This window comes from Cydia splendana, chromosome Z, assembly GCF_910591565.1.
Source record: "Cydia splendana chromosome Z, ilCydSple1.2, whole genome shotgun sequence".
Taxonomy (NCBI): Eukaryota; Metazoa; Arthropoda; class Insecta; order Lepidoptera; family Tortricidae; genus Cydia; species Cydia splendana.
The window spans coordinates 37,157,014-37,168,831 of record NC_085987.1 but is presented as its reverse complement, the minus strand read 5'-3'; the positions used below and the strand labels follow the sequence as shown (position 1 = coordinate 37,168,831).

The window sequence follows — 11,818 nt, the reverse complement described above, 5'->3', positions numbered from 1 at the left end:
CCGGCCTAGGCCTGCAAGATGTGTATGAAATTCCATTAACGACCTTTTGTCCTAGCCGCACCTGAAACGTCATAGGTACTTCGCAGCCTATTATAAGGAACATAACATAAATATTTCATTGCATGTTTGAGAAAAGATATTTTATTGTCATGTTTACATACAGGTTACATAATAATATATAACGAATAAACTGAAGAACGCTACTCTGAAATTAAATAAAATGTTAACAAAGTGCCTAATTTCATCTACTTTCAGGTTATTTGTTGTCGTTATTTTCTACCAAACCGCCTTTGGCTTCTGGGACATGGGAACGTCCACAGAGGGCGCGCCTAAAGACTCGTATAAGCGACTGAGCATGTTCCAGTGGCAGGTGCAGACGGACTGGTTCGAGTTCTGGTTTCCGGATTGGGACTGGGCGGACTCCTGTTATAGACGGCGCATGAGCGTCGTAGCTGGGATATCTATACGTTAGTAAAATGGAAAGATTGTAGATGTAGAACTCTCTCTCTCTCTGCACCCCGGACCTTTCCTACTAGTCAAATCAGTTTCTTTTTTCGAACTGTCAAAACGATTAGCCATGGTATTTATGTGAAAACTGTACAAGTGACAAATTTTTAAATTAAAGGAAAAATGGAACATTTTACTCCTCCGGTATTACTGGAACCTGCGACCATTGGAACACCGGTCCAATCGCTTCTGCCAACTGAGCCACGTGACACAAGTGACTCGGTTTAGTTCTATGCGATTTATCTAATCAATCTATCTATCTAATACCTTTAAACGAGCAAAACGTGTATATTTATTTATTTATATATATATTACGGGGATCTCGGAAACGGCTCTAAAGATTTCGATGAAATTTGGTATATGTGGATTTTCGGGGCCGAAAAAACGATGTAGCTAGGTCTTATATCTAGGAAAACGCGCATTTTTGAGTTTTTATATGTTTTCCGAGCAAAGCTCGGTCTCCCAGATATTTAAATATAAATTGTTTAAAAATATAACTGCTCTCTACGTTTTCCTAATAATTATCTGGTAGTGTACTCGAGAAACTGAAAACGGTGAAAAATAGAGATACTACTCCTAAAAATACGTGTGATACCCTGATACCTCATTAGATTCGTCATGATGCCTAGAAAATGTATTCGAAGCGTGCACACAAATATAAACCAGTGGTGGGCAAATTTTCTTTACGGGGGGCCAGAAAGTTTAGAAAATTTAAGTGGATTGCCAGAATTGTAACCAAAATTTATTTTGATTTGTGATAAATTGATAATCGTGGGCCAATGCCATATACTAATTATTTCATAGGACCGGCGGCGGGCCGGATAAAATCCATTCGCGGGCCGTACTTTGCCCACCACTGTTATAAGTTATAAACATAAAAGGGGAAAAAAGTGGATATTTTTAATTTCCGCAATATCTCAAAAAGTACCTATTAATATTTAAGAAACCAAAATTAATATTATATAAAAGAGGAGGATATTTCCAATAAAACATTCCATACTTGCAGAACCGTATCTCCAAAGGCGCTCTTATACTCGAGTTTTACGTTTTCAAGGGGGTGAAGCATACGCGTGGTAGAACGTAGAACGGGCAGGCGGGCGCCCCGCGCGGCGCACCGCACCATTCCCGCGCAGCACGTCTACGTCCTTATTCTGACGATATCGGTATTCTGAATTGTCACTTCCGGGATTTTTAGTTCGGCAATTAATATTGAATAAGATTTATTAGTAAATTCGAATTTTGATGAGTACTTAATGAAATTAAAAACCGGGCAAGTGCGAGTCGGACTCGCCCACCGAGCCCGCCGAGGGTTCCGTACCTTTTAGTATTTGTTGTTATAGCGGCAACAGAAATACATCATCTGTAAAAATTTCAACTGTCTAGCTATCACGGTTCGTGAGATACAGCCTGGTGACAGACGGACGGACGGACGGACGGACAGCGGAGTCTTACTAATAGGGTTCCGTTTTACCCTTTGGGTAGGGAACCCTAAAAATGGTAGGTAAGACGGTGAGTGTACCTAAATAATTATTAATTATATACAATATGAGTATATACTTGACTGATCATGTTTTTGTAAAAATCGATTTCGACTGGCAAAACATATTATTTTTTGGCAACCGGGTTTTTTAACCTAATTAGACCCCGCTGAATCCGACATTGCCGGTTGCTTGATCGAATTCTTGACTGGAAGTGAGATAGTTGATATTAAAGGTCCCGTTTTTTAGTTTTTCGTAAATAACTCTTAAACGGTGGCGCATGGCAAAAAAAATTCTTAAATATAAGTAATCTGCATAAAATTGCCTACAAGAAAGATTCCGTACAATTTTTCGCTAGGATCAATATTCAAAGAGATATTAAGGCGGGAAAGTTAATTATAGTCACTTCTAAGGTCTCTTTTTTAGTTTTTCGTAAATAACTCGGAAACGGTGGCCAATTAAAAAAAAAATTGTTAAACGTTAATAATCTACACAACATTTTCAATAAAAAAGGATTCATTACATTTTTAGCAGGGATCAATATTTAAAAAGATAATAAAGAGGGAAAGTTAATTATAATAAATTCTTAGGTTCCTTGTTTTTATTTTTTCGTTAATAATTTGAAAAGTATGACTCATAGCAAAAACAAATTTTACACAAATAATAAACATAAAATTTCCTACAAGAAACATGTAGAACACTTTTCGCTAGGATTAATATTTAAAAAGACAAAGCATCCGGTAAGTCAATTATAATCAATTTTAAAGTCCCTTTTTAGTTTTTTGTAAATAACTCGTAAACGGTGTCCCATAGCAAAATAGGTTTCTATGAATAAATAATCTCCATAAAATTTTCTGCAAAAAACATCTGAACACTTTTCTCTAGGATCAATATTTAAAACGATATTAAAGGAAGAAAGTTAATCACAATCAGTTCACAGGTCGCTTTTTTCGTACATAACTCGTAAAAAATATTATACATAAATATTGAACATAAAATTGTCCACAAAAAAGGTTTTGTACACTTTTTCGCTACGATCAATATTTAATGAGGTTATAAGGGGGTAAGTTAATTATAATCAATTTCCAGGTCCCTATTTTAAGTTTTTCGTAAATGACTCGTAAACGGTGACCCATAGCAAAATAGGTTCTTAATGTTAATTAACCCCCCTTGGCTAAAAAGTGGCCTCCATATGGTTTAAAATTCATTTGTTTACGTAAGATGTCCGTCTTTGGGTCACGAATTTACATGTGTGTACCAAATTTCAACTTAATTGGTCTAGTACTTTTGAAGAAAATGGGCTGTGACAGACGGACAGACAGACAGTCGCACGAGTGATCCTATAAGGGTTCCGTTTTTTCCTTTTAAGGTACGGGACCCTAAAAACTAAAAAAAGTGACATGTGAATTGATTGTAATGAACTTTTTTCCTTTAATATCGTTTTAAATATTGATCCTAGAGAAAAGTGTTCAGATGTTTTTTGCAGGAAATCTTATGTAGATTATTTATTAATAAAAACCTATTTTGCTATGGGACACCGTTTACGAGTTATTTACAAAAAACTAAAAAGGGACTTTAAAATTGATTGTATTTAATTAACTTACCGGCTGCTTTGTCTTTTTAAATATTGATCCTAGCGAAAAGTGTTCTACATGTTTTTTGTAGGAAATTTTATGTTTATTATTTATGTGTGAGATTTGTTTTTGCTATGAGTCATACTTTTCAAATTATTAACGAAAAAATAAAAACAAGGAACCTTAGAATTTATTATAATTAACTTTCCCTCTTTATTATCTTTTTAAATATTGATCCTTGCTAAAAATTTACTGAATCTTTTATATTGAAAATTTTGTGTAGATTATTAATGTTTACAACATTTTTTTTATATTGGCCACTTTTACGAGTTATTTACGAAAAACTAAAAAAGGGACCTTTAATATCAAATATCTCACTTCCAGTCAAGAATTCGATCAAGCAACCGGCAAATTCGGATTCAGCGGGGTCTAATTAGGTTAAAAAACCTGGTTGCCAAAAAGTAGTATGTTTTGCCAAAAGAAATCGATTTAAAAAAAATGTGACCAGTCTAAATTATTCAATTTGATTAATTTTATAGCCTTTTAAAATATGTTTACACAATTTATCAATCGTGACTGAATTCCGGATTGGTTAGATGGGTGTGTGCCTTTGCTGCCCAACTTGTTATAAAATGACAATATGACGGACGTATGTCTGAAATGTCACCGTATTTAAGAATTATTTTGCTTTTCTTCGTAAGTATGTTGAAAAACATTGTGTGTATAACATATTTGCACATTTATACTGTGATTACCCATTTTATGAAACGTCCGCTAAACTAGCACAGGTCCGACGCTGACAGTGGTCACGGGCGTACTGGCGTGAGGAATAGGCGCAAGGTATTGCCGCGTAGGGTGTAATTTAGTAGGCAAAATGTTGAATTCATCAAATGATGAATGAAAAAATTAACGTATCAATAAAAGGACAAGCAATAATGAAGACTTACATAAAAGCTATCGACTGAAGTAAGTTTCATATACATTTTCGTCCTAATACTTCTAACATAAGGTAATAAAGACAGTGTTAGGCATGTTTTCAACTTAAGATTCTATAGAGAAAATAATGAGCGACGGCTGTTTCTGACAAGCAATAACGTAGTTCAAGGACTGAAGTTATACATACTAGAAAATAATGCATGAAATCCTTGTAAAAGTCTGTAAATATGGTGACAAAAAAGTGCATTTTACTACACACCGCGCCTTATCAACGCTGAACACAGCCCTCCGCACCTTATTTTCGAGAAACGTGTGCAGCTTGAAAAAGCGAGTTGAAAAAATTAAAAAAATTATGGTTTATTTAAAACATGACAACAAATGTACTACTTGTAGTGGTCATTGGGCATTTTTGACCCGCTTTATGAACTTTCCCGTACAAAGACCAAACTAGTTTTAAAATAGAGAATTTAATCTCACTTTTCTAAATATGTAATTTTTTTATGTATCAACCGGCAGAAAAAAGTTATTCAACAGTAGGTATGTGTACGAGATAGTGTTATTAATGTTTATACTTTCAGCATTGTGCAAAAGTGTGGTTCATGCAGCATGATAAACGTTTTATAGCACAATGGCAAATGAAATGTTGTCATTTGTGGGTAGGTACCAAAATTCCCAAAAAAACCTGCTCGTGTACATACAAGGCCGTCGCACTGTCGGAAGCTGTGCACATGTTGCAAGCATAGTCTATTTTTTATCGTGGGCCAGGCATCAAGAAGTGATTGACGCGCCTTCTGCCTTTTTAGACGAATTAACAATAGAATTTGATCAAGCAGAATAAAAATATTGTTTTATTAGAACTAGATTTTATTTTAGTTCCTCTTGATATTAAACAATATAACAACAGCAACGCAATATAACAGCAACTATTCATGAAAAGTATTTTTGAAATAATTCCAATAGTTCTGACTTAGTTCATTGCAAAAATGCTATAATGATAAGAAATTATTTTTATTTTTTTCTCAATTCTCCCATGGCTTGCAAGAATGCGACTCATACCACTGAGTAGCAGATACATTTACCTACATACCTAGCCCTATTTCGTTTGTGTACGCTGTGGGTCATATCCGAACAAAACGCCCAAAAAGCCCACACCTTTATCTTAAAGTTAGTTTTTCAACAAGTTAGGCAATTTTTAATTAACAAATTTTTCTCGACCTTTATTTAAAACGATAAAAATGATTTGTTAGATGTATTTTCCGATATTTTTTTTTTCTTGTATAATAAATTCCGATCGTCTTTTTTCCCTGTATAAAAATTTCCGCACGCCTTTTTTCCCTATAGATATATTTCCTGGTATATTTTTTTTCTTGTATATATAAATCTGAACGCCTTCTTTCCGTATAGACATATTTTCCGATAGATTTATTTTCTTATACACAAATATCTGAACGCCTTCTTTCCCTGTATTTTTTTAACATAATGCAATATTTTATAGTCCTTAATTTTACTAGGGGACAAATTCCCGGCTGTCTTTTTTCCTGATCAGAAATTTTAAAATAGATATGATTCTTGATAGAAAATTATATAATATGTATTCGCATGTTCGCAATTTTGCCCGTTTACGTTACTACCTACTTACACTACAACATAAAAGTTGATACAGATGTAGTGCATAATTACTTTCCATCGTGTTTTATCGAAAAAGTTCGTATCTACACGTATAAACTGTATAGAGGATTAATAGGCGTACTTCTGTCAAGTGCCTAACTAAGTACAACGTTTCACTCGTTTGATTTGATTACTGATTGGTAAAATTCCTTTAAAGATAACTAACCATGATACACAAAATATTCCACACAAGATTGCAAACAGGGTCCAAGCAAATAAGAAGTTTTGCCCCTAGTAAAATGAATGACCATGAAATTTTTCGTTAAACAACAAAAATACAGGGAAAGAAGGCGTTCAGATATTTGTGTATAAGAAAATAAATCTATCGGAAAATATGTCTATACGGAAAGAAGGCGTTCAGATTTATATATACAAGAAAAAAAATATACCAGGAAATATATCTATAGGGAAAAAAGGCGTGCGGAAATTTTTATACAGGGAAAAAAGACGATCGGAATTTATTATACAAGAAAAAAAAAATATCGGAAAATACATCTAACAAATCAGCTGAAAGGATAGTGTTAGTGATCTACAATCGAGTTAACATAACCGTAAAGCTGGATTAAAAAATACTCAAAACAAAATCATTAAAATGAAATATATTTTTATTAGTGACAACCCTACAAAGTTATTTACTTTTTAAATCATTCATTTATAGTTTATAGGATCTACTTCCTAGGGTTGAAACACAGATTTTTGCACTAATGTTTAACAAACCACCAGTCAAATCTTACAATAAAAAAACATTGCGTGATGTAGTTCTATATTTTTTTGTATGTTGTTTGGAGTCCTTGGAGGAATGTGAAACTATGTTTTGCAAGCAAAAAAAAGTTGTGCTCCCTGCGTAATTTACAAAAAACTGCAAAAATTTCGGAGCTTTTTCAGTTTTTGCACTTTTATTATAAAACTATGGGTTTTTGGTCAAAACTTGCTATGTAATGTTAAAAGAACATTAAATTTGGAACAATTTAAGCCCATGTACAGCGCCTCATGTTAAACAGTTCATGAGATACGGAACGTTAAAAAAAGGGTATTTTTTTCCTTAGAATTAAATTTTTAGTTTTTCCTATATTTCAGGACAAATATCGGCACAACCGCTCATGCTATGAGATATATTGCGATGAATAAAGTTGTAGCAAATTTAATTACTTTTCATTTAAGTGCAAAAAAGGGTCAGTAGGTTTTACAGTTCTCTAGTTATCGTAAAAAAATGAAATTGCTATAATGAGGAAGGCAACTAATGTATTGTATAGGGCATTGTCAAAATCCGTACAAAAGGCAGTACCATCGTCGAGAGTGACATCTACGATTAGCTTTTACCGGTCTTTTCCGATAGCAGCAGAGCGATGTTAGAGATCAACCATTTTTAAAATGCACTCCCCTCTTAATTCAGTAATGAAATCAAGATACAAACTGTAGTTTGGCTTGTTTTTAGGCTCCACTTTTTGGTCGTAGCCATTGATTGTCTACGATACAGATTCTTATTTAAGAATTAGTTCTTGTTTTGTACGACCTTGACGATAGTTCACGGTGATTGGCGTGGTGTTGGCGAAACGCACCAGAATCACTGAAAGTCGTGTCAATAGATATCTAGCTGTTGCTTTTTGGTGCTCTTGAGTGTACTGTGAGTCGTGTTAATACAAGATCACGATAATATATTAACCACAACAAATTGATACATCAGAATCAGCTACCATTACCCACTCTATGTATACGTTTGTGTTATAATCCACGGGTTTTAACTAGCAATATCCTATTACTACGAGTCTTAACTACATACATAGGTGTATAGATTGACAAACTAAATCGGGAATAGAAGAAGAACTAAACGAAACACGTAGTATGTACTAGTTTTTATTCAGTAAGGTATAGATAAGTGTGTGTTGACATGATGCATGCTCTGCCAAGCCGGGAGATTGCATACATTTGTTACTTTCTAGCAATGAGACATTCTTTTGGCATAATTAGTTAACATAGGTAACATTAGTTAGTCATGTTAACATTGAGATATATTTGGTTACGAATTACACATAGCTGTACTATGCCAAATAATTTACAAATTTGTAGTTATCGGTACTTAAATATCCAATTTGTAACTCAAAAACTTCAATATGTATTTGCCGTATTTTCTATTGACAAATTAGTCCAATTATTTTTATTTTTAATTGGTCCAGACTATAAATACATTTATACAGTAAAGACTGGAATAGGTATTTATAGTCACAACCCGTGGATTGAGAACTCACTGAGCAGTAGCTCCACATACATTTAGCCTTAACAGCCATTGGAAAAGAATTTGCAATATTACGTGTAAATACGGCAAACCACTGAAGAAGTTATAATATACTGGTAACTTGACAAGACTGAGTCACATACATGCCTATAGCACAAACATATACTTAGCGTGGGTAATGGTAGCTGATTCTGATGTATCAATTTGTTGTGGTTAGGAGATTATCGTGATCTTGTATTTAACACGACTCACAGTACACTCAAGAGCGCCTAAAAGCGACAGCTAGATATCTATTGACACAACTTCCAGTGATTCTGGTGCGTTTCGCCAACACCACGCCAATCACCGTGAACTATCGTCAAGGTCGTACAAAACAAGAACTAATTCTTAAATAAGAATCGGTATCGTAGACTACAATCAATGGCTACGACCAAAAAGTGGAGCCTAAAAACAAGCCAAACTACAGTTTGTATCTTGATTTCATTACTGAATTAAGAGGGGAGTGCATTTTAAAAATGGTTGATCTCTAACATCGCTCTGCTGCTATCGGAGAAGACCGGTAAAAGCTAATCGTAGATGTCACTCTCGACGATGGTACTGCCTTTTGTACGGATTTTGACAATGCCTTAAACAATACATTAGTTGCCTTCCTCATTATCGCAATTTCATTTTTTTACGATAACTAGAGAACTGTAGAACTTACTGACCCTTTTTTGCGCTTAAATGAAAGGTAATTAAATTTGCTACAACTTTATTCATCGCAATATATCTCATAGCATGAGCGGTTGTGCCGATATTTGTCCTGAAATATAGGAAAAACTAAAAAAATCATTCTAAGGAAAAAAATACCCTTTTTTTAAAGTTCCATATCTCATGAACTATTTAACATAAGGCGCTGTACATGGGCTTAAATTGTTCCAAATTTAATGTTCTTTTAACGTTACATAGCAAGTTTATGACCAAAAACCCATAGTTTTATAATAAAAGTGCAAAAAACTGAAAAAACTCCGAAATTTTTGCAGTTTTTTGCAAATTACGCAGGGAGCACAACTTTTTTTTGCTTGCAAAACATAGTTTCACATTCCTCCAAGGACTGCAAACAACATACAAAAAATATAGAACTACATCACGCATTGTTTTTTTAGGACATTTTTTTGTAAGATTTGACTGATGTATCTCTTAAACGGGTAGAAATATTAACATAATTAATTAATAAGTGAAAAATAAAATAAGTACCTACGTAGCCTAAACAATTCCCCGTTTGTATAAAAGTCCCTCATTCTGTTCCACCCGATATAACATATTTTAGCATAAATATCTGGGAGACCGAGCTTTGCTCGGAAAACATATAAAAACTCAAAAATGCGCGTTTTCCCAGAGATAAGACCTAGCTAGGTCGATTTTTCACCCCCGAAAAAACCCCCAAATACTTATATATATATATATATACAAGAATTGCTCGTTTAAAGGTATTAATTAAACAATAATTGAGAAGCTCATGCGTAACGAACAAGAATTAATTAATTACATTATAAATAAATAAATAAAATGTATGCGTATAACCGCTGACACAACGGTTATTATTTCGGGTTACATTCATTTTGTTTTTCAGTTACTCGGAATCTAGGTGTGGGGACCCTTATCAACCGGCGGACGGTAATCACATCAGCGAACGTCGTAGAACCTTATTTAGATCAGGCAGAAGAACTCCGCGTCTGGGCACTTGGTCGGGGGACTTACTACTACACACCTTTCAGGTAGGTATCCATATCCAGCTTTGTTGTGGTAATATTACCTACACCTAGGTAAGGACGTGAAGGAGGTGGTACGATACACTTGATATTACGTAGGAGATAAACTACGTATGTTTCAAGCAAGTATGTAATATATCGCCCTTTCTCGGTTAGTTTGCATGTTGTAAAATTTTGTTGAAGTCTTCAGACCTGTTTTCGAGAAGCAATTTACATGTACAGAAGCCGCTTAATACGATCACTTTAATAAAATTTCCCGCTTAATTTTCACAGGATTCTGTAACTTGAACTCAAGGTTAATTAACAAGCGAAAGCTGTGTTTTTAATTCTATACATATGTTAGGTATAGAAGCATTCTGCTAGTTTCATGGTAAACGATTCATTTTCTAACTTAACACATACATGAGTTGTTAACAGCGTATAATTTTAATGATGTAGGTACTTACAGGTATCGAGTTTGGCGAGCCCGAAGAGTCATACCCAAGAGCAACAACCCAGAACACGAACACGGCCCAAGAGGCACACATATTCCGAGACACGACATCTCCATCGTACACACCAGAGAGCAAATGTATTTGTACCCATACTTGCCCCGCACGTATCACTATTCAATAAGAGCGCTCATCCCCCCAAAGCACATGCAACTTCCGGATGACATGATATTCGCAGGGTCAGGTTACGAAGACCTAACGCACATCAAGGAGAACTACAAAGTAACTTATCAGGTGCTGTTGAAAAGGGAAATCGTCGACTGTAGCCGATACGTCACCAAATGGTGGGGTAAATTTATATGTTTTAAGAGTAATTACGACCAGAAAAAAAGAGCTGGAGTGCCCGCCGGAGGCCCGGTATTGACACCCGATTTGCACATTGTGGGCATAGGATGTTTTGAGATAAGATACAATGAAGATCGTATAGCGGTGTTCACGGATGTGAGGTACTACGTTGACCACATTTATGTACTGTCCAATATCACTTGGGGGGAGTACTATGACTATGCTTATCAACTTTATGGTAATTATTTAAGTTGGTTTTGGTTGGGGAAAAATCAGGCTTTCATACCGGCTTGGTCGAGTTATATTATGCATGACAACTTTGCTCCTTTGGGAAAGTAACTGCAAATCAAAATAATTATTATATGTATATGTAACTGTTATTTGAAACTTCAATAAAGTTTTATTAATCTGCTACCCCAAAACTGTTGTATTTATAATTCTATGCAGTAGGTTGGTAATCTCGCACTTATAAAAACAAAAATATCAAAATCTGTCGAGGTTGGTCGTATTTTTAAATATCATCGCTCTCGTCTAGGGTTAAAAACTAGAGAAAAAAACAGTCTTTGAAAAAATCTTAATGCGGCAATGTCTTAAAGTGGGTGCGCATCCATTACGTAAGATAGGCAGTCCATAACGACGGCGACAGCTGGTCGTAAACTGTCCCTGCTGACCGATATCTACGGCAGCCTCCACTATAAATCATAGCACGTTACTTTGATATCGATCAGAAAGGGGAATTTTAATTTGTATGCATCTTATAAGTAACGGGACTTAGTAAGGTAATCTTACAAGTGTTATCGATTTAATAAATTAACATAATATGTCACAGCCTAGATATCCAACAAAATAAGTACTTACCTAACATATTCTTTGTATTTTTGCATTTCCTACATCA

General features: G+C 34.7%; 1 protein-coding gene across 1 annotated transcript; it reads left to right on the top strand.

Annotated features, from left to right (window-relative positions):
• The first annotated feature begins 259 nt into the window (after positions 1-259).
• LOC134804665 (uncharacterized) lies at positions 260-11,336 on the top strand. Its single transcript, XM_063777776.1, has 3 exons — positions 260-467; positions 10,009-10,153; positions 10,596-11,336. Exons 1-3 carry the CDS (start codon positions 305-307, stop codon positions 11,260-11,262), a joined length of 975 nt encoding a protein of 324 aa, XP_063633846.1. The 5' UTR covers positions 260-304; the 3' UTR covers positions 11,263-11,336.
• Positions 11,337-11,818: the final 482 nt, after the last annotated feature.